The sequence below is a fragment of the Canis lupus genome, chromosome X (assembly GCF_011100685.1).
Source record: "Canis lupus familiaris isolate Mischka breed German Shepherd chromosome X, alternate assembly UU_Cfam_GSD_1.0, whole genome shotgun sequence".
Lineage (NCBI taxonomy): Eukaryota > Metazoa > Chordata > Mammalia > Carnivora > Canidae > Canis > Canis lupus.
In genome coordinates this window covers 10,041,761-10,064,524 of record NC_049260.1, presented here as the reverse complement: position 1 = coordinate 10,064,524, position 22,764 = coordinate 10,041,761, and the positions used below count along the sequence as shown (strand labels likewise).

At 44.9% G+C, this 22,764-nt stretch overlaps 1 protein-coding gene and 1 pseudogene across 1 annotated transcript in view; one reads left to right on the top strand and one right to left on the bottom strand.

The window, feature by feature from the left end:
* Positions 1-22,764, bottom strand: part of EGFL6 (EGF like domain multiple 6) — an 86,131-nt gene that overhangs the window by 42,221 nt on the left and 21,146 nt on the right. The window contains 1 exon segment of the mRNA XM_038586832.1: positions 22,076-22,457. Coding sequence (XP_038442760.1) covers positions 22,076-22,335 — 260 coding nt within the window. The 5' untranslated portion in view covers positions 22,336-22,457.
* On the top strand, positions 17,351-17,708 carry LOC100685217 (annotated as a pseudogene).

Sequence of the window (22,764 nt, the reverse complement as noted above, 5' to 3'; positions counted from 1 at the left end):
TAAAAACAGAGGGCCACCAGCCTTGACCTGCGGCCTGCAGCTTGCCACCCCAAGGAGTGAGCCCGGCCACAGTTGAAACTCGCTTCACAGTTAGGTATTTAGTGACCTAGGGTTTGGCCAAGGTTGCTACCCAGTTTCTGGAAGAAAAGACTTGTGTATTTTGTGGGGGGCTGGGGTTGTTTCCTCCATGTTAAATACGATGTAAAACATTCCCTGGGCTCTTTACCAGACACGTGCTTTCTGCTGCAAGGACTGAATTCTCTGCAAGTTAATAATACCTTAGTCAAGGTCAGGAAGTGACATAGCCTTGCAGTTTTCCCCTGTGGTCTGCCTCTCCCACCAACGTGGTTCTTCAGTTAAGAGCCACAAAGATAAGGTCTGGGACATTTCATGGAGAACACCAAGCACCTGTGCATCATAGGACATGCACCAGCATCCCTGGCCTCTACCCATAGGAGCCAGAAGCACCCACTTCTCCAGTCAGGGCAGGCAAAAAGGCCTATAGGCATTGCCAAATGTCCCCTGGGGGCTAGACTGTCCCCTGTTAAGTACGACTGCAAGTGAAACATTTATTCAGCACTTGAGCTATTCAAGTACTTAGACAGTAGAGTGATGAAAAAGACCCAATCTTTTTCTCTTCTTTAATTCCCAATTATAAACAGATATACTACAGAGAGGATAGCATGGTAAGTATCATTACAATGCTCTCAGAGCTTTGACTGAGAAATAATACAGTCCCCTGTCACAATCTAATCTGGGCATTACCAACAATTGTGTAGGGGATACCACAATCTTGACCCAGTCTGCACCTAACTAACAATTCCCAAACAAGAAACCACAGACAACTGAACATAAAGTGTGTTGAGTAAACAAGTGCTCGTCAGTCCACACAGAATGATGTACGTAGGAATCTTTGTTTAGCATTTTAAAAATTATATAATTCACACAGTAAAATGCAGTGGTTTTAGTATGCAACCATCACCATTATCTAATTGCAGAACATTTCCATTCCTCCACAAAGAAACCCCATACCATTACCAGTTAGTCCCAATCTCCCCCTGCCTCCGATCCCTGGCCACCACAAATCTACTTTTTGGCTCTGGAGTTGCCTATTCTGGACATTTCACTGAAATGTAATCATACACTATGGGATCTTTTGTGTCCGGCTTCTTTCGCTTGATATGCTTTCAAGGTTCTGCCCATGCTGTGGCATGTAATAGTATAGGACCCCATTCCTTTTTATGGCTGAATAACCTTGCATTGTATAGATGGACCACGTTCATTTATCCAGTCATCAGCTGATGGACATTTGCGTGGTTTCCATGTTTTGGCTGTTTCGAATAATGCTGCTCTGAACATTAGTGTACAAGTTTTTGTATGGGCATATGTTTTCATTTCCCTTTGGTATATATCTAGGAGTGGAATTGTTAGTCCTATGGTAACCATGCTTAACTTTTTGAGGAACTGCCAGAGTGTTTTCCAAGATGACTGTTCCATTTTCATTCCCACCAGCAGTGTACGAGGGTTCTGATTTCTCCATTCTCACCAGTACTTGTTTAGTGTCCATTTTTTAAATCACAGCCATCCTAGTGGGTAGGAAGTGGTGTCTTACTGCAATTTTGATTTGCATTTCCCTGATGGCTAATGGTGTTGAGCATCTTTCATGTGTTTATTGGCCATTTGTGTATCTTCTTTGGAGAAAGATCTATTCTGGTCCTTTGTGCGTTTTTAAATTGGATCATTTGTCTTGAGGTCCTTAAGATGTGAAGACCAGGTCTGAAACTAGTCAGTAAAAACAGCTATCCCCAAACCTTGGTGAATAAGGTGATGTAGCTTTGTCTCACCCTGCAAAAACTCTTCCACCTAGATCTTCAGAGTTCGTTTCCTGGCTACACATGCCTACAATAAACATTGACAAAGCACCCACATTTACTTTCTCCTTCTTTAACAACATAGAGCTGATGCCTGGGGAGCAGAGTGGAGCTTGGAACTAACTCTGCCTGGGAAAGAAGAGGAAGGCTTAACAATGGATGTTGACATTGGAGTTGGATTTAAAAAGAAAACATGATAAATAGGAAAGCTATATGCGGGACAATTCTGCCTCTGGGGTTTTAATTCCATATTTCTTTTTAAAGGTTTTATTTATTTATTTGAGAGAACAAACGAGCATGAGCGGAGGTGGGGGGCGGGCAGAGGGAGAGGATCAATGCAGGGCTCAATCCCAGGACCCCGAGATCATGACCTGAGCTGATGACAGACACTTAACTGACTGAACCACCCATGCTGCCCTTAATTCCATATTTTTATAAGGAATGTGGGGTTGATTTAATTAAATTTCAATCTACCAAAACCTTGAGGATGACCTGCCAACTTCTTGACTATAGGTCTGCAAGGGAAGGCCTTACCTATTTCCTAATCCCCCAAACCCCCGTTTAGTCAATAGAACGTGATTACGTATGGAGCACTGTGCTAGGTACTGGGAATACCCAGATGATTCACGGTGATGAAAATGAGCTTTTAGATAAGAGGGTGAGGGTAACAGAAGGACTAAACATATTTAGTCAGTGAGAGAGGCTTAAAACAAAGAAACATGCTCTGGCTGAAGGGATCCAAGATGTTCTCTCAGAGGGTGCAAACTTCAAGCATAACGGAAGATGAACAGAAGTCAACCACATGAAATGAGGTAAAGCCAAGCAGACATCACAGAATGAGTTCAGGTTAAGAGACATCACGTTTGTATTTGAGGAACCAATAGAAGATCAGAGGAGTGAACTAAAGAGAGGGAGAGGAATGTGTTACAGGACAGTGTGCCGTGCTGGTCAAGCTAGGGTCATGAGGCCTGATAGCTGAATGGTAATAGGGCAGCACAGACGGATTTTGAATAGGGAAGGTTATTTGATAACATTTTCCTTAGAAAAATATTATCATGGCAGCAGTCTGGAAAATGGATGAGATGGAGGCAGAATGGAAGCAGGGATACAGTTGGCTTGGAAGATTCTGGTCTTTTGGACTGGAGCAGTAGCAGGGGCAGTGGGGAAAAATGGATAGATTCAAGGTGGAACCAAAAGACTTGGTAAAGGATTACAGCATTCATTCATTCATTCATTCATTCCTTACTTGCTGAAAACCTCCAATGTATCAGGCATTGGGTTAATCTCTAGAGGCTCAGCAGCAATCATGTGGAGCCTAAGATCTCTGCCCTCATGGAGGTCATAATCTGGTCATTTGATCTGGAGTGTGAGAGGGATGCAAAATCGGGTAGACAGCAGTGCTGTTATTTCTGGAATGGGGAATACAGATGGAGGACCATGTTCAGGAAGACGATAAATGAGGAGTCCTCTTGGGGACGTGTTAATTTTGAGAGTTCATTAGAGAGACAACCAAGAGAAGATACTGAGTAGGAAGCTGGATATTTGGGCCGGAAGTCCAGGAAGCAGGACTGGATTTGGGAGTTATCCGCAGGCAGTTGGTTACTGAATCTATGGGAATGTATATAGTGTAAGAAAAAATAAGGCTTAGGGTACAGGCCTAAGGAAACTGGTATGTAAGAGGTGGGCCAAGGAAGAGAAAGGTCCAGAAAGAGACACAGGCAATGCTCAGAAAGGTAAAAGGAACACCAGGTTAGTAGTGTCAGGAAAGTCAAACGCAGAGGAGTGTTTCTAGAAAAAGAAGGATCAGCTCTGATGTTGAATGGCTGTAAAATATGATGGTTAGGACTATGGTCTCCTTCCTGAATCTGAATCTTGGCTTTATTATATATGAACCTGTGATTTTCAGCAAGTTACTTCACCTTCCTATGCCTCAGCTAGCTCATCTGTAAAATGGGGACAAAAAGGGTCTTTCCTTTAAGGGTTTTTGTGACAATGAAAGGGCATAATATACATAAAGGGCTTGGAACAGTGAGTAACACAGTAAATATTCCCTAACTCATCATTTTTTTAATCCTAGTAGTAGGATTAAGATTGTTATTAGATGTGTTGGGTAAGGTATAAAGTTTAAAACTGCCATTGACCTTTAAATAAAAAAGGAGGGGGGCACCTGGGTGGCTCAAGGATTGAGTGTCTGCCTTGGGCTCAGGGTGTGATCCTAGGAACCTGGGATCCAGTCCCACATCGGGCTCCCCATGGGGAGCCTGCTTCTCCCTCTGCCTGTGTCTCTGCCTCTCTCTCTCTCTCTCTCTCTCTCTCTCTCTCTCTGTGTTTCCCATCAATGGATAAATAAAATCTTAGGAAAAAAAACACTGTCATTGACTCATAATCAATGAATCTCCGTTTGAACTAGGTTTCTGCTTTAGTCTGCATCCCCTGAGAAGCAGAAGTCACGAGGGGATTAAATGTGCAAGGATGTTATTACAGGAAACACCTGTGAGAGAAAATGGCAAGAGAGCTGGGGAAGGCCGGGGAGAGCCATCCTACTACCATGGAAGTCTGAACCCGAGTGAAGGGAAGATGGAAGGCAGGTTGGGTGGAAGCGTCCAAGGCTGCTGCGAAGTCTAAGGAAGGTCTGGCAACACTGAGGGGAGTCCTGGAGCCACAAGTAACCTTCAGAGCAGAGCGGGAGCTTCTGCAAAAGGTGGTGCCTTAGTATCCCTGCCATGCTCATTCTGGAAGGTGGCCTGGCAGGAGCAGCTGTGGGAGCATGGCCTTGCTCAAATGCAGTGATGGATTTCCAAGAGCACTGTAGCTGGGGCCCGGGCTTAACTACACTCCCGGCAGTTGGAAGTCTGCAAGGCACATTCTGGTGGCTGCCACAGTTTCCACGTGACCTTACTTGCTAATGTATGTAGGAATCAGTTTTCGCTGTAAGGGGAGCTTGTTGTAGAATTTCACCTCAAACAAAGTGACCTTAGACATTAGCCAGTTCTAACCTATCACTTTACACATGAAGAAACCAGGGCCAGGAAAAAGACCAGGTGGCTTTACATTTGGTACAAGAAGTCAGATGGGAACACGCTTTACGAAAGTATGGAAGAGGAACAGGACTTGCCACCTCAAAACATGCTTCTTTGGCATACAGATTTGGGACTGATAATTTTTAAGAAATAGCAGACACACAAGCAGCTCTGAAACCTGAGTAGAAGTTACCCTTGGGTAAGAGACATTTTCATTTATAAGGGAAATCTCCATCTGTAAGGGTGCCTCCCTCTCTGTGCCAGGGAGAGATGACTTTAAATCTCAAAAAACTTATCGATAGAGAAGGCCAGGACTTAAATCTGTGTAACAATCTTACCCTTATTTACCGTGTTTTGCCTGGTCACCTCCCATAACCTGCTCCCCTAACCCCTAACAACCTCTTTTATCTTTAGCTGGAGATGGTATTAAGGGGGTGGCTTGTGCCATTCTGAGTTACTCGGTTTTCCTGGGTATCTCCCAGGTGTACAGCAGGTATGGAAGTTATTTACTTCTGTTTGGTTTTCTCTTATTAATCTGTCTTTTATTACAGGGGGATCTCAGCCAAAGACCTAGGTAGAGGGAAAATTATTTTTCCTCCCCTGCATTATTCATTCATCCATCTATCCATTTCATTTGTTCACCCAAAATGTATTAGGTAAGTACACACAGTAGGCACTGTAGTAGGCATGGAGACTGCAGACATATATGAGAACAGCCCCTGCCCACAAAGAACCTACAGTCTAGGGATGAAGCTGGGCAAGTGAACAGATAATTATAGTGCAACATGACAAATCTCATGAAGGAGGAGGTCTTAGGAACGAGGGGAAGATGTAGGAGTTGTTAGGATGGAGGAGTGGGTGAGGGGTTTTCTGGAGGAAATGGGGCCTGATAATGAATTCTGGAGACTGGTAGAACTTACCTTGGCAAAATGAGAGGAGGCTGTTTGGTGGGGAACGTGTCCCAGGCAGAGAAAACAGCCTGTGCCAAGGAGGGAGCCACTAAGAACATGGCCTGTAAACTAGAGCATAGAAAGTGGTGTATGTTTAGGGCAGGGGATGGGAAGGGAAGTGGAGAGAATAGGGAATAGAGGGGAGGAGAACGTAGCAGGGAGATATGCAGAGGCCACAAGGTAAAGGCCTATGACCATGCAAAACATTTTGTCCATCTTGAAGGTTCTGGAGAGTTATAGAAGGATTTTAAGCAGCTGGAAACATCAGGGATATTGCAAAACAAAAGCAGCCTCCGTAGGAGTGGGGTGCATTCCATAAGCAGCGACATTACTGAAACTTGACACCAAAAGCAACAGCAAAACTTAACAAGTGGGATATCAACCTTAAAAACTTCTGTGCAGCAAAGGAAGCCATCAATAAAATGAAAAGGCAATCTTACTGAAGGGGAGAAAGTATTTGCTCATCATATATCTGGCAAGAGGTAAGGCCCAAAATATAGAAAGAACTCATACAACTCAATAACAAAAAGACCAATCTGATTAAAAAATAGGAAAAGGGGACACCTGGGTGGCTTGGCGGTTGAGCATCTGCCTTCAGCCCAAGGTGTGACCCCGGAGGCCCAGGATCGAGTCCCGCGCCGGGCTCCCTGCATGGAGCCTGCTTCTCCCTCCGCCTGTGTCTCTGCCTCTCTCTTTCTCTCTGTGTCTCTCATGAATAAATTTTAAAAAATCTTTTTTTAAAAGAGGAAAAGGATCTGAATAAACATTTTTCCAAAGAAGACATCCAGATAGCCAACAGACCACAGGAAAAGACGCTCAACATCACTCATCATCAGGGAAATGCAAATCAAAACCACAAGGAGCTATCAGCTGACACGAGGTAGAATGGTTATTACCAAAAAGACAAGAAATATCAAGCGTCGGTGAAGACGTGGAGAAAAGGGAACCTCTGTGCACTGCTGATGAGAATGTAAACTGGTGCAGCCACTATGGAAAACAGTATGGCGGTTTTTCAAAAATTTACTACCACTTGCCTGTAATCCCAGTTATGGATATTTATCCAAAGAAAACGAACCCATTAGCTTGAAAAGATACACGCACGCCCCATGTTCACTGCAGCATCATATGCAGTAGCCAAGAACTGGAAACAACCTAAGTGTCCACTGCTGGATGGATAAAGAAAATGTGGTATATATACACAATGGAACACTATTCAGTCATAAAAAAAAAAGAAATCTTGCCATTTATGAAAACATGGATGGACCTTGAGGGCGTTATGCTAAGTGAAATAAATCAGAGAAAGACAAATATCATATGAGCTCACTTATATGTGGAATCTAAAAAACAAAGAACAATTAAAAGCAAGCTCATACATACAGAGAACAGACTGGTAAGTTGCCAGAAACAGGGAGGTGGGGGGGGGGGGTGTTGAGGGTGAAATGGGTCAAAAGGTATAAACTTCCAGTTATAAAATAAGTCACAGGGATGTAATGTACAAATGCTGACCGTAGTTAACAATACTATTTTGCGTATTTGAAAGTTGCTAAGAGAAGAAATCTTTTTCTTTTTTAGCATGCTAAGAGAATAAAACTTAAAAGTTCTCATAAGAAAAAAATTTGAGGATCCCTGGGTGGCTCAGCGGTTTGGCGCCGCCTTCAGCCCAGGGCCTGATCCTGGAGTCGCGGGATCGAGTCCCGCGTCGGGCTCCCTGCGTGGAGCCTGCTTCTCCCTCCTCCTGTGTCTCTGCCCCCGCCCCTGTCTCTCATTAATAAATAAATAAAATCTTAAGAAAAAAGAAAAAGAAAAAAATTTGTAACAATGTACGGTGACAGATAGTAACTTGACCTACTGTGATCATGTGGCCATATATATGAATATTGAATATTGAATATTCATTGAATCATTGAATCATTATGAATCATTATGTTGTACGCCTGTAACTAATACAATGTTACATGTCAGTTACACCTCAAAAAAAAAAAAAAGATCGTCGAAAATGTTGGATGTGAAATCACAACAAAAAAATTGAAATTGGTTGGAATACAATATTTTTTAAAAGGCCTAATTAAAAACTGGTGAAAGAGCCCAGGGTGCTCTGTACAGGTGGGCAAGCCCATTTCACATGTATTGGTCAAAGCCAATTACTTTTGATTGTGAAGAACACTGGCTGGGGTTAACGAGCAGGAGAGAGTTACCAGAAGATGAAATTCATGTACTGTTTGTGCACTACCACAGCCCTCCAGAGAAATCCTCTTTCTCCAGTTTTATTGCTTTCACATGCTTGTCTTTAGGTGAAAAGGTGAAACTGAGAAATCTGAGGTGTATCAATTTCTTCCAAGTCATCATTTTTGACAGTGTACAAAGTATCACTTGTAAAGCTCTTCAGAATGTTAATGACTAACACTTGGGCCATCAAAAACTTGTTAATCAAGTAAGATTTCTTATCTGCTATAAAGAATTCCCTTCCTCATCACAAAGGCATCTTAGTATTCCAGTTTTGTTAGAAGGTAACTGAAATTTGTTATTGAATCTAGGCTTATTCTCATTTGTTTAAAAAAAAAAAAAGGAAACAACGGTAAAGAATCAGCTCATGACTTAGAACCATAAAGTGGATTCTGATGTTTGGGCAACTGCACAAAAACCAGAAAACACCAGTTCAGCCCACAGCTGCCCTGTAGATGCAGGGACATGTTCTGTGCATATTTCCTAGAGAAGACCAAGCTGCTTGAAACAACATCGTAGGAAAAACCATCAGAGAACCATGCAAGTCCATAAATGAGCAACATGCCTTGTAATTAATGGGTGTGCCAACCCTGTATTCACCCAGTTTTGAGAGATGCTTCAAAGGGACAGCCACAAATGGGATTTTAGTGGTTTAAACATCATATTCTACATCTGGTCACGAAAATGGAAAAAAGCTTAAGGGGGGGGAATCTCTGGTGGATAAAATGGCTAATAATCACTTGCTGATTTGTAGACGCCAGAGGAAATTGATTTATTACACCAAGAATCCTGCTTTGCAGTCTATGCTTGCCAGTTTTTTAATGCACATATGCAGCCATTTAAAATTATGGATAAAAAAGAAAAGTAAATATTAAAATAGTTAGTTCTGTTTAAGTTGAAACAGTATTATTGAGGGAAGGAAAGGAATCCAGCACAGGCAAGCATGATATTGATAATAATAGCAGGGCACACTATCTTATAAAATCTTTTAAAAACTGCTTTAAAAGCTTTATTCTATAGTTCCATACATACTCCTCACACCGCATTGTAAGTTAGTGTTAACAAATTATTCAGATTACTTCCCCGGCACCCTCTCCTCCTTCCTGTCCTTTGCTCTAATTCCTGCCCAATCATTAACTTTCCCAGTCATTAATTCAATTATTCTTTTACTTTAATATCTGGTTGTTGAGCATTCTGGATAAGGGACATAAACGATTAAACTACATGAAACTTTTAGAAGTTAAAAATGGCCAAATGTCGGTAATTTCATGTTACCATTTAGTGATCACGGAAGAGGAGGTTTAGTGCTCAGCAAATCCATTTCTGTGTCTCCTGGGCACAAAAGCTGCACTATGCTCCCCAGCCAGCCTGCCAGTTAGGGGGGGCCACATGACCAGTTGGCCAATGGAAAGTGGGCAGACCACCTCCAAGCCTGTTCACAAAACCTCCCGTGGGATCTCTGACACGCTCCTTTTCTATCAGCCCACTGAATAAAAAGGACTCTGCTGACCTGGAGGAAATGGCACTTTAAGATGGAGCCTGGCCCTGTGTGAAAGCATGCAGCGGAATCTCCCAAACATGCCTTGGACGTCAAGGCAGGCAAGGAAACTTTACTGTGTTCAGTCACTGCAATTTTGAGATGGTTTGATGTAGAAATGAGCCTAGCCTGATCAAAAGAGTAGAATTTCAAGAAATCATTTCTTTTCCTAAAGTCTACTGCACACGATTTTTTCCTCATACATGAATTTATTCATGCAAAAAAAAAGTTTATAAGGGGCGCCCGGGTGGCTTAGCCGGTTGGGTGTCCAACTCTTGATTTTGGCTCAGGCCATGATCTCAGGATTGTGAGATCGAGCCTCGCATTGAGCTCCGCACTGGGCGTGGAGGCTGCTTGGGATTCTCTCTCCTTCTCCTCCGCGCTCCCCCTGCTCTAAAAAATAAAAATAAAAATAAAAATAAAAATCTTATAAAACTATCAATATGAATTGCACTTAGTTCCATATTTAGCAAAGCACGTATTTTTTAAAATTGGAGCAGTGCATTCCAAGATATCAAGGAGGCAGGGTTCTGGCATAGTATCAGTCACTGGAATAGAGTAGATGTCTGAGTAGAACGAGCTAGTGTGCATTTAGCTGGACTGACCTAACCTCATGGGACCCGATAAACATGAAGTAATCATTCAAAAGGAATTTATGAACCTAGAAAGAGAACTCCTAATCTTGGAACGAAATGACCTCAGCCACATCACCTGCCATCTCAGGAGGTCTGGCTGGGCCGGCCAGCAGCTCGCTTTCTCCCATCTCTCTTGCCAAGCACCATTCGGCACACGGAAGGCCCAGGGAGCCTGCTCCTGAGGCACGGAGGTGTCCGTGTAGATGAGCAAGTCTCTGTGCAGAGGATGCCCAGAGCTGCGGGAGTCTGCCCTGAATGCGGAATTGTCCCAGTTCCTCTATTGCATTACTCAGCTTGCTGTCTACACTGACCAAATTAATCACGAATTGCCGTCTGCACAGCTGAAGTTAATTTAAAAGCATTCCAGGGATTGTGTAAGTAGTGTAGTGTTTCTTCATGGGGTTCCTTATTTTCTGCAAAACTATACGGTGCCAGAATTCTCAGTGTGGTTGTTTACGGTCAGGTTCCAGGAAACTTTAGGATATTCTTTCTCCAAGACAAGTTGAGAAGTTAAAACTTCTTTGGCTGATGTTTAAATATGGACAAACGAATGAAGTAATTTTTTTTTTTTTCAGAATAGGGACCATAAGGTCCAGCCATGAGGGTTCTTTGTCCTATTTCCTTTTGTTTTCATCAGAGCGCCCAGTGCGGCAAGTCCACTGTACCGAACCAGTTAAGACTGAATTCTGGTTTCTCTGCCCATCTTCAACATACAGAGTCCAAACCCAATGGGCCCAGCGATGCCCAAAGCATGTCACCTTCCCCGATGGGTAAGCATTTAAGAGCCTCGTCAACAAATGCCTGGCTATCAGCTGTGTACCATGTCATGAACGCTTGAGCCAAACTCAATGCCTTTGCTGCTTCCTCTATTTCTCTCCCTTACCTTCTGGGCTCAGGAGCTAGGTGCAATTGGGCATGGGGAGGGTCTGGGTTTGGGTTCCCTCAGCCGCAACCTGAGACAAGGATGTGTGTGCAAGTGGTTTGTGTATAAGGTAAAGGCAGGCAGGGGAGTGCAGAAGCAAGACGAGGAAGAGAAGGTAGCCGACGAAGCAGGTGTCCTCCAGACAGTTCCTTCAGCTTCCACCCACAGCCAGCCTGGTGGAGAATGACACAGGATGGGGCGTCGGAGAAACAGGCAACGCCAGATCAACGGGACCCTGCATGCCATCTTAAATAGGACAGATTTTATTCTGAATCCAATGGAAAGTCTCTGAAAGGCTTTAAGGAGAGGGCTAATGCGATGATTTTAAGAGGAGCACTTTGGGCCGTGAGCGAGAGGAGGCAAAAGCAGCAGCAAAGGGCAGCTCTTACGGGCTTCAGGTGAGAGAGATGGTGTGTGGCGGGGTGGGGACAGGCAGGGGAGGGAGCAGATGGGTTCAAGACACGGTCTGTGACAGGATTTAGCACCAGACTGAATACAAGTGGGGACAAGAGTGAGTGGTCAGGAACGACACCCAGGTTTTCGGCTTGCCCCAGTCTGGATACTGTTTGTTCCAGAATTGGGAGAATGGGTGAGATGGGGGCAGTGAGTTCTGAGAGCTGATCTGGAGCTCTGTTTGGGATGTCTTAAGCATAACAGGACATCCCAATGGTTAGGTGAAGAATGCAACACAGAGAGGGACGTCTGGGTGGCTCAGTGCGTGAGCATCTGCCTTTGGCTCAGATCGTGATCCTGAGGTTGAGTCCTGTTTCTCCTTCTGCCTAGGTCTCTGCCTCTGTGTCTCTCATGAACAAAATCTTAAAAAAAAAAAAAATGCAGCAGAGAGAGCCTGGCACTTGAGATTCACATTTCCAAGTCATCTACATACACATGGTGGTGAAAAAGCCAGGACTGGAAAGATCACCCGGAGAAAGTAGAGACAAGGAAGGAAATCAGGTTAGAGACGGAGCTCTGTAGAAAGAGAGGCTGGTAAAAGACACTTAGAAGGAAAACCAGAAAGCCTGATGTGGTGGTTTTGAAATACGCCCACAAATTCTTTGCTATCCCACCTTTCAAGAGGTGAAGCCTAATTCCCCTCCCCTTCTGTGGGCCTAGACTGATTTGCTGCCTGGCTTCATGCGAAGGGGTCACAGCGGGAGTGATGGGGGGCAACTCCCAGATGAGGGCACAGAAGGGAGAGCAACTCTGGCCTTCTCTCTCAGATTTCTTGCAACGTGGAAGCCCGCTGCCGGGCCCGAGGACACTCAAGGGGCGAGGAGCTGTGGCTTCCTGCCACCAGCCAGGGAGGAGCTCAGGTCTCCTGCGTTAGGGAGCCAGGTGAGCAGCCACCTTGCAAGCAGAGCCCCCTCTGGACTCAAGCCCTTCGAGGACTCCAGCACTGGCCCACCCTCCTGAAAAGCCCCAAGCCTCGCCCAGCTACAGTGCTCCAGAGCTCCCTGAATGTGGTTTTAAACCTCTTGAGTTTTGGAATATTTTGCTGAATAGCAATAGATGACTAATCCACGTGGTGCAGAAACCAAGCAAAGGGAATACTGGAAGAGTAAAGGGGGTGAGCTTTGAAAAGAGATTTGCTGCTCTGGTATGTTGCTTTTTAATTTTGCATTTGTATTCATCAAATCCGAGATGCTGTGGATTGTAAGCACCACTGCTATTCTGTGCATTTGGAAAGGAAAAATGCTGCCAATTCCACTAAACAATGGTTCATTACCTTAAAGATAATTCTGTGCAACCGGGTGATCATTCTGAGCGTGCAGTGGTCACGATGGGGTCATCTTTACAGAACAGAGCCCGCAGTGCTTTTGGCTCTCACAGCAAAGTCTGAGCTCCTTGGCTCAGCACACAGGGCTCCTTGCACCCTATTTCCAGCCCGCCTTCTCTGCCAACACTTGGCTCATGCCCCTAGAGCTGGCCAGTCCACTTCCCAGCTGGAGCCAAAGTCTTTTTACGTTCGGTTTGCAGGTACGTATCAGTCCAGCCAGCCATTTACTCATTCCTATGCAATACCTATTATGGAAGTAAGTACTGCAATTATCATCTTCTCCCCTCTGTTTTTTATCAGGTGGGCTCACGTTCATTCCACAAGAACAAACTAAATGTCATCCCCTGTCCTCCACTTTCCCTGACTCATGCGAACTACAGTCCTCTTATCTGATTTCTATGGAATGTTTCATATGTTCTATATGCTCTCTCTCTCTCTACACACACACACATAGTTTTACATGTGTTTATATACACAGTTGATCTGTGAACGTGGGAGCTAGGGGTGCCAACCCCTGGCGCAGTCAAAGATCTTTGTATAACTTTTGACTCCCCCAAAATTTAACTACTAAAAGCTTACTGTTGGGGGCGCCTGGGTGGCTCAGTCGGTTAAGTGTCTGCCTTCTGCTCAGGTCATGATCCCAAGGTCCTGGGGTCGAGCCCCTTTTGGGCTCCTTGCTCAGCGGGGTGTCTGCTTCTCCCTCTCCATCTGCCTGCCACTTTCTCTGCTAGTGTGCTTTGTTAAATAAATAAAACATCAAAAAAAAAAAGCTTACTGTTGACTGAACCTTACCAATAACATAAAACAGCTGATCAACACATATTTTGTTTATGTATTCTATATGGTATTCTTCCAATAAAGGAAGCTAGAGAAAAGAAAATGTTATTAAGGAAATCATAAGGAAGAAAAAAATACATTTACAGTGCTATACTGTAAAAAGAATCGATGTGTAGGTGGACCTCTGTAGTTCAAACCTCTGTTATAGGTCAACTGTAATATGTAAAAACATAAATACACATACTCATTCTTTTGAATGCTCATATACATAGAAGTATAAACATATGTTATTTGTATGTAAATAACATTATTTGCCTCTCCACCATAGTCCTGTGGTCATTCACTATGCATCAATTTTTTTATTCAACACCTACTATGTGCCAGGAACTGGGCTAGAACCTAGAGTTACAACCTTGACCCTGTACCCCACTCACCAAAAACAACAGATAGTTTGCCTGCCCTACAACATTGTCTAGTGGGGGCAGCAGGAAGGTGTGTATCTCTGGCATTCATGAGAATGTTTGGGCATGTCATTTGTTCTATTAATGTTGAACTAAAGCAGATTAACTACTTTTGGAGTATTGCTTTTTTGCTTTTTGTTTGTTTTCTTTTTTTAAAAAAATATTTTATTTATTTATTCATGAGAAACACAGAGAGGAGAGAGAGAGAGGCAGAGACACAGGCAGAGGGAGAAGCAGGCTCCATGCAGGGAGCCCGACGTGGGACTCCATCTTGGGGCTCCAGGATCACGTCCTGGGCTGAAGGTGGCGCTAAACCTCTGAGCCACCCCGGCTGCCTCACTTTTTGTTTCCAAAAGCAAGACCTTCGGATTTAAAACAGGTTTTTTTTTTTTCAATTTTTATTTATTTATGATAGTCACAGAGAGAGAGAGAGAGAGAGAGAGGGCAGAGACACAGGCAGAGGGAGAAGCAGGCCCCATGCACCGGGAGCCCGACGTGGGATTCGATCCCGGGTCTCCAGGATCGCACCCTGGGCCAAAGGCAGGCGCCAAACCGCTGCGCCACCCAGGGATCCCTAAAACAGGTTATTAAAACCAGTATGTTGAGACCCAGCAAGTTAACTGATGAAACTGGGAGTATGGCTGATTACTCTAAACAAAACACCCCATGGAAAGTGATCTAATTATCCTTAAGAGATAATCATGGCTTCTCAATCTGCCACCTGTTCACCGTGATATTTTAGGCAAATCATTTAATTTTTTATTCTTTTGAAACTTAGTTTATTCATCCATAAATTGGATATGATGTGTAATTTACACATGGCTGACATTGCAAGTGGTACCTCAATACCTGTTCTCCCCTTCTAAGTGATAAGATCCCTATTACATGGCCCCTCCTCAAAAGCTTTCAACCAATGACTGATGAGAGTATAAATACCCCAGTTCCCTTGCCTTCGGGAGCGATAGCTCTAAGGCTTGTGTCCTACTGTCTTCTGGAATTCCCCAGAAGGATTGAATCACAGTGATAACTTATTTCCATAACATTTCTTTTCCTACTAGAACTTTCTGGGGTCATTTCACAAACAAACCAGGTACACTCAAATCCTGATCTCAGGGTCTGTTCTGAGAGAATGTAAATTTAGAGGAAGGAGGTGGTACTGGGGAGGGTGGAGCCTCGGACATTCATCACTTATTCTACACACATCCCTGGATCATACTGTGCAAGAGTCAAGCTAAACAAGATCACTGGTGATAACGTATGAGAAGGCATTTTGAAAAAAATGTCAGCTTTTTAAGTATCTGATACTTTCGAGAAATAAATTTGAAACACTGGAATATCACTGCTCTTAAAGCAGAAAATCAAATAAAATTCTTGGAAATTCATTGAATTTCTTCCAGTTTCTTCATCCCAAGGTCTGTCAAATAGGCACAATATCTATTTCTTAGGGTTGAGAAAAGTGATTGAAATCACACCGAAAAGTGTTGACACATAGTAGAGGCTCACCAATATTTGCTGAACGTCAATCTGATTTATGAAGACTAGATAATATTTTCATTTTAATGTTCATGCAACCTTGGGTTATGCACATAAATCACATATAAATAGGACCATAATATCTTCTAAACCAATGAAAACTATTGAAATAAAGTTGCTCAGAAGTTATTTCTATGTTGCAACTGAACATTTGGGTATATTCTCATAAATTTTAGTTTTAAGAATAAGAGATGAGATACCTCAACCACTCACAAATCACTAGAATCATGTTTCAAAGTAAGATTCAACCCATAAAACCAAGAGCAACCGACTCGCAGTTCACGCTTTTTTGTGCAAGGCTGAATAATGGCCTCCCCAAGGATGTCCAGGTCCTAATCCTCAGAACCTGTAAACGCTACCTTATATGGCAAAAGGGACTCTGCAGATGTGATCAAATTAAGGATCTTATGATAGGGAGACCATCCTGGATTATCTCAGTGGGCCTGGTATAATCACAGGTTTCTTCATAGATAAGGGAGGAAAGGGACTAAGAGGATAAAAAGGCCAGGTGACAAAGAAGAGACTGAAGTGATGTTGCTGCTAGCCTAGGATTGTTGGAAGTCTCTAGAAGCTATAAGAGACAAGGAACAGATTCTCCCCGGGAGCCTCCAGAAGAAACAGCCCTGCCAACACCTTAATTTTAGCCCCTTAAGACTCACTTGCCACCTCTGTTTTTTAAAAGCCACAAAGCTCATGGAAAATTATTACAGTGGCACTTCCTTAACAGGGCTATGAGAAGAATCTGTTCTCAACAAAGGTGTGATTTATGGAAAGCAGGAATCTCTCCCTGAGTGCAGACCCTCTGAGTGCAGACCCTCAGCATAAACCCAGTCATTCCTTCATCTCACATTATTTGATTTCAATAGAGAGAAAAGAATGTATAGCAGAAATGTTATAAATAGGGAATCACCTGCAATTTGAAAAGAATAGCAAAATTAATATTTATCCTATATGCTCAAGGCCAAAAGATGTCAGTGTTAGATCCTGGAACCCTGTGGAGATGGAATTCAGATCAATAAATGCTCTAGACCGTCAAATAGCCCCAGTGCCCAAAAGGCATTTAAAAAGCCTAGGGTTCCTCTTGCACTGCTGGTGGGCATGCAAACTGGTGCAGCCACTCTGGAAAACCGTGTGGAGGTTCCTCAAAGAGTTAAAAATAGATCTGCCCTATGACCCAACAATCGCACTACCAGGGGATTTACCCCAAAGATACAGATGTAGTGAAGCGATGGGACACCTGCACCGCAATGTCCACAGCAGCAATGTCCACAATAGCCAAACTGCAGAAGGAGCCATGATGTGCTTCGACAGATGAATGGGTGAAGATGTGGTCTATATCTACACAACGGAATACTACTCAGCCATCAGAAAGGATGAATGCCTACCACTTACATCAGCGTGGATGGAACTGGAGGGTATCATGGTGAGTGAAGTAAGTCATTCAGAGAAAGACAACCATCACATGCTTCCACTCGTATGTGGAATATAAGAAATAGTGAAAGGGACCATAAGGGAAGGGGGGGGGAAACTGAGTGGCAAAAAATTAGAGAGGAGGAGGAGAAGAGGTGAGAACGACCCCTGGACCGGCCAAAGCCTGCGTGCCGCTGCATCCCTGCGTCCAGCGCTTACGTCCCGCCACCGTTGCCACCATGCCCAAGAGAAAGGCTGAAGGGGATGCTAAAGGAGATGAAGCCAAGGTGAAGGATGAGCCCCAGAGAGGATCTGCAAGGTTATCTGCTAAATCTGCTCCTCCAAAGCCAGAGCCCAAGCCTAAAAAGGCCCCTGCAAAGAAGGGAGAGAAGGTACCCAAAGGGAAAAAGGGGAAAGCTGATGTTGGCAAGGATGGAAATAACCCTGCAGAAAATGGAGATGCCCAAACAGACCAGGCACAGAAAGCTGAAGGTGCTGGAGATGCCAAGTGAAGTGTGTGCATTTTTGATAACTGTGTACTTCTGGTGACTGTACAGTTTGAAATACTATTTTTTATCAAGTTTTATAAAAATGCAGACTTTTTTTTTTAACTTTTACTTTTTTTTAAAGCTATGTTGTTAGCACACGGAACACTTCATTGTTGTTTTGGGGGAAGGGCATATGTCACTAATAGAATATCTTGGAAGCTAGATTGGTAACAAGGGGGAAAAACACCTTTCCCTTCTAGTTTTGAGAAACTTCTTCTTGGCTCCCAGGAGGAGGGATTCCTTGATGTTGACACACATGGGTCACCTTGGTGGTGTGGAAAAACTAAAATTCAGTTATGTCTTCTTCTCCCTCTCTGCCTTCAACATAGACTTGACTCCCTTAAACCCAGAGACCTGTTGGAGCCTGATCCCATGAAATGGTTCCCAGTATGTCAGGCAATCTGGACTTTACAGTGTCACCACTGAGATGGCATCCCTCAAAAGAGTTCCTTTTTTTAGCTTGTGGATCTTCAGATTGATAATTCTGCCATTTTCATTTCATTTCCTGAAAGTCAGGGTTGGCTTGTGAAAAGTTGTTAAACAACATGCTAAATGTGAACTGTCAACCCTCACTCTAAACTTTCCCTGTTCAGAGCATCACATGAAGACTTCATTGGGTTTTATGGTGGTTTTCTGATTTTGGTAGTCCATTGAAGAAGGGAGTTTGAAAGTTGTTGTATACTGCTAACGATCGTCCTGCCCATGTCCTGCCTGAAATACTATGATTGTTTATGAAAAGTATCTTTAATAAAGCTGGATACAGTTTGAAAAAAAAAATTAGAGAGGAGGACAAACCATGAGAGACTCCTAACTCTGGGAAACAAACAAATGGTTATGAAAGAGGAGGACAGAGGGGGAATGGGGTGACCACCCTATGCCACTAAGGAGGGCATGTAGTGTGATGAGCACTGGGTATTATACTATACGTTCGCAAATTGAATTTAAATAAAAATTTAAAAATAAAAATAAACAAATAATTGAATTCAAGTGCAAAAGTTTTAAAAATTAAAAAAAAGTCTAGGTTCGACTTAATCTCAGCTGATCCACCCGACACCCCCGAGTGCCAACCCTAGTCCCCCGCGCAGCCCCATTTCTGTTCCAGCAAGATGAAAGAAACTATCACAAACCAGGAGAAACTCGTCAAAATGCAAGCACTGGTGCGCATTGGTGGGGAAGGAACCGCCACTGAAAGAAGGTGGTTCATCCGAAGCGCTACAGTACGGGATAAAAAGCTTCAGTTCTCCTGAAAGAAGGAGTAGACAATACCTTCTGGTATTGGAGAAGTGAACATGTTCACAAAGCCAGGAACTAGGATCCACTTTCCCAACCTTGAAGTGCAGGTGTTCCCGGCGACGGACGCTTTGTCCATTCCAGGCGGCACTGAGACAGAGCAGCCCACAGAAATGCTCCCCAGGATCCTACACCAGCTGGGTGCACACGCTCTGGCTAGTTTAAGAAGACTGGCTGAAGCTCTGCCCACACACCCTGTGGATGGGAAAGCACCACTCGCTGCCTACCAGGGAGGAGGACGGTGAAGTCTCAGATCCTCGGAAGAATTTTGACGAAGCTTCTAAGAATGAAGCAAGTTGAATTGCATCATCCTCTGCAGAAGAGAGAACTTGAAGAAGTGACTGGGAGCTGTTATTTTTATGAGTGTTTTTCTAAAATTTTGTTCATGGCTCTGATAAGATCTAGATCCCTAATGTTTTTTAAACTTAAAAAAAATACTTTATTTATGTATTAGAGAGAGAGAGAGCACAAGCAAGGAAAGGGGCAAAGGGAGAGAAAGAAGCAAGACTCCCCGCTGAACAGAGAGCCTGATGTGGGGCTCGATCCCATGACCCTGCGATCATGACCCAAGCCGAAGGTAGACACTTAACTGACTGAGCCACCCAGGTGCCCCTAGATCTCTAAATATTTTTAAACCCAAGCCCTTTGGACACTACAGCTCTTTTTCAGCTTTTTGCTTAGACACAATTCATTCTTTGCAGCTAATTAATCTGACGAAGCCTGGGAATAAAGTTTGAAACAAGGTTAATCAGGTTCTTTGTCTAGTAAATAAATAAACAAATAAATAGAAAACAAAAAGTATAGGGTTCAAGCCAAATTCTGATGCTTATGATCAGGAAAATATATGCTGCTAATGGTTTATTCATTTGATGAGTGTTAACGATCTACAATGCACTAAGCACCATTGAGGTGGCATGCAATTCTCTGGATCACTAAAATTATGTAGTATTTCAATTAAAAAAAAAAAAAAAACCCTGGAGAGCCTGGGTGGCTCAGTCAGCTAAGTGTCTGCCTTTGGCTCAGGTCATGATTCCAGGGTCCTGGGATGGAGCCCCAAGTCCTGGCTCCTTGCTCAGCAGGGAGCTTGCTTCTCCCTCTCCCTGCCATTCTACTGTGCGCGCTCTCTCTCTCTCTCTCTCTCTGTGCCAAATAAATAAATAAAATCTTTAAAAAAAAAAAAAAAAGCAACCCAGTGCTTATATTAGAAATTCCTGTATCAGTCACAGTTTTTAAGTTGGGAAGCCCCAGGAAACAAGCAGTGTCCACACTCTTCTGTAGCGAGTGTCTCTGCCTTTTCTGTAGAGGTATCATCCCTCATGTGGAGGCTGGAGTTGATGAAACACGGCGTCTGGGCAGCTCCCGAAGAGCTGCCACTTGACATTGCCAAGCCTGTTGAGCAGATAATAAACACACCAGCGTGTGAACCTGACGTTGTGCAAAGAAAGCACATTTCACATCTTGAAAACCACAGAACTGCAGAATCCTGACACGGATTCTTCATTTTAATATTCCTTGGTTTATTGGGGGGCTTTTCGGCTTTTAATTTAATTTGGTGGCACTTTGAAAGTGAGGCTCTTGGAGGTCCGTTTGCCGGCTGCTAAGGAACTGCTAATCTCATCTCCCAAAAGCATTTGGTCTTTCTTAAGTGGGCTTTCTAGCAATACAAGAACCTCCAATGCTCAAGGAGAATGTGATTATGAGCAAATTGCATCTGCTTACATTTTTATTGTGGAAAGGAAATTGAAACTTACGATCATACATTCTCAGAACCTGGTTTGAGGTTTGTTCTGTTTGAACTTCAAAATCCCTTAATACTGTGGCTGACTGATGAAAGATTTTTTTTTTCTGTAAGTCAAACAAAGATAGACAGGCTCACCTTTCAGAAGCCTGTTCCAAACCAAGGCTCTGAGGCGGCTCTCCCCAGGAATTGTCGACTAGAAAAATCTCCACAAGGCAGGGATTCTGCAAACCACTGCCCCTCCGCCCCTACCTTGGGCAACGTCTGGTGACATTCTGGGTGGAGAGGTTGCTCCTGGCATCTAGTGGATAGATGCCACAGATAATGCTCAAAATCCTATAACGCACAGGACAGCTTTCCAACCAGCCCCAACCAATAATTATCCAGCCCAGCCCTAAAGGTCAACAGTGTCATGGATGAGAAACCCTGCTCTAGTGGACACCTCAGAAAACAAGATACCGCAGCCAAAGAACCAGGAAAGCTTTTCCAGTGACTGATTCCTACAAGGCTGCCCTAGCGCCCTGGAGAAAGGCAGGGATCTGAGCCAGACTGCCTGGGTCCGAATGCCAGCTCCATCACTCACTGGCTGTGCCTCCTTGGGCGAGTCCAACTTCTCCGTGCCTCGTTTTTCTTCTCTGCCACACGAGGATTACAATAATAGTACTTCTCATACAGAACACTTATGGGTTTTTCACTGGGTTAATAGTCCTAAAGTGTTTAGAATAGTGCCAGGACAGGATGCAGGTACTTCCTAAGTGGTTTTGCTGATCTCAGGAAAAATAAGTTTCAGGACTTCGAGAAGTTTATCAACAGTAGAGACACGGCTTCAGATTCTAAATTGCCACGGCAGGAAAAATCAGTCGATTTCATGTGATAACCACATCCTTTCTTTCCAGTTCATTAACCTCCATCAGGAAGGCACTGAGTAGAGGAGCCCCCTTCCCAGCCGGCTCAGCCCAAGCACAGCAAACGCTTCCTCTGTGCTCCCGTTTCTCCCCCTCCTCCCCCAGCAAAGCGAGCGACTGACCGTCAGTGGGTGCCCTTCAGATAGAAGGGAAAGCACAACCCCCCCCCCCCCCGGGCACGGATGCCACCCACCCACTGGCACTCGCACCCCCGCCGGCACCGCGGATCGCGCGGGGCCACCGCCCGCCCTCCTCCCGCAGCCCGCCCGCCGCCGCCAGGTGGGGCGCAGCTGGGGCAGTGGGACTGGGGGCAAGCCTCGGCCAAAGGGGCGCGGGGAGCAGAGCCCGCGCGCCTTGGGCCGGCACCCGGGAAACGGCGTCGCAGCGCGCGGCAGCCCCCCACTCGGGCAGGGGTGCCTGGAGGGGCCGAGGAGGGCCGCCGCCGGGAGGAGCTGGGGCCGGGCGACAGCACACTCACCTGGCCGCGTTCCCTAAGCCACCTGCCACCCAGGGGAGCAGCAGCGGGAGCGCCAGGGCCCAGGGCGGCGGCATCTTCGGCTGGGGCCTCCCGCTGCGTGTCCTCTGTCCCCTCGGGGCCTCCGCTCCTCCGCTCCTCCGGCGCGGTCCCAGCAGGCGGTGGGGGCGCCGGCGCGGCTCGGGCTCGGGGTGCTGCTGGCGGGCGGGCGGGGCGGGCCGTGCACATCTGGCTGGGACCCGCCTCCAGCCCGACCCGCGCATCCTCCGCGCTAGCGCTGGCGCTCGCCGGGGAACCGTCCCCCGACTCGGTTCACTTCACTCCGGTCAGAGTCCCCCGTCGTGCCAGGTTTCAGACAGCTGCTTGCGGCAGGTTTCGGCGATACCTGCGCTCGGATTTCAGAATTTGGTTAAGTCAAAGCGGGAACCAAGGATGCTGGTTCAGAACACTCCTTTACGACTTTTGTTTAGGTTTTCATACTCTGCTAGGTTTTCTTCCACAAACTGCAAATCGTGGGCTGCTAGAGCTGGAAGGTCACCAGGTCCTGGGCAACCCCTTCATTTGACAGGTGACCTCCCATGCTCATTTGCAACAGCCTGCTCACATGGGGCCACAAGACGATACTGTGATATAGTAACCCGTGCAGAAACACAACTGGTCCCTCCTCTACCCCTTCCCTGCATCTATACCGT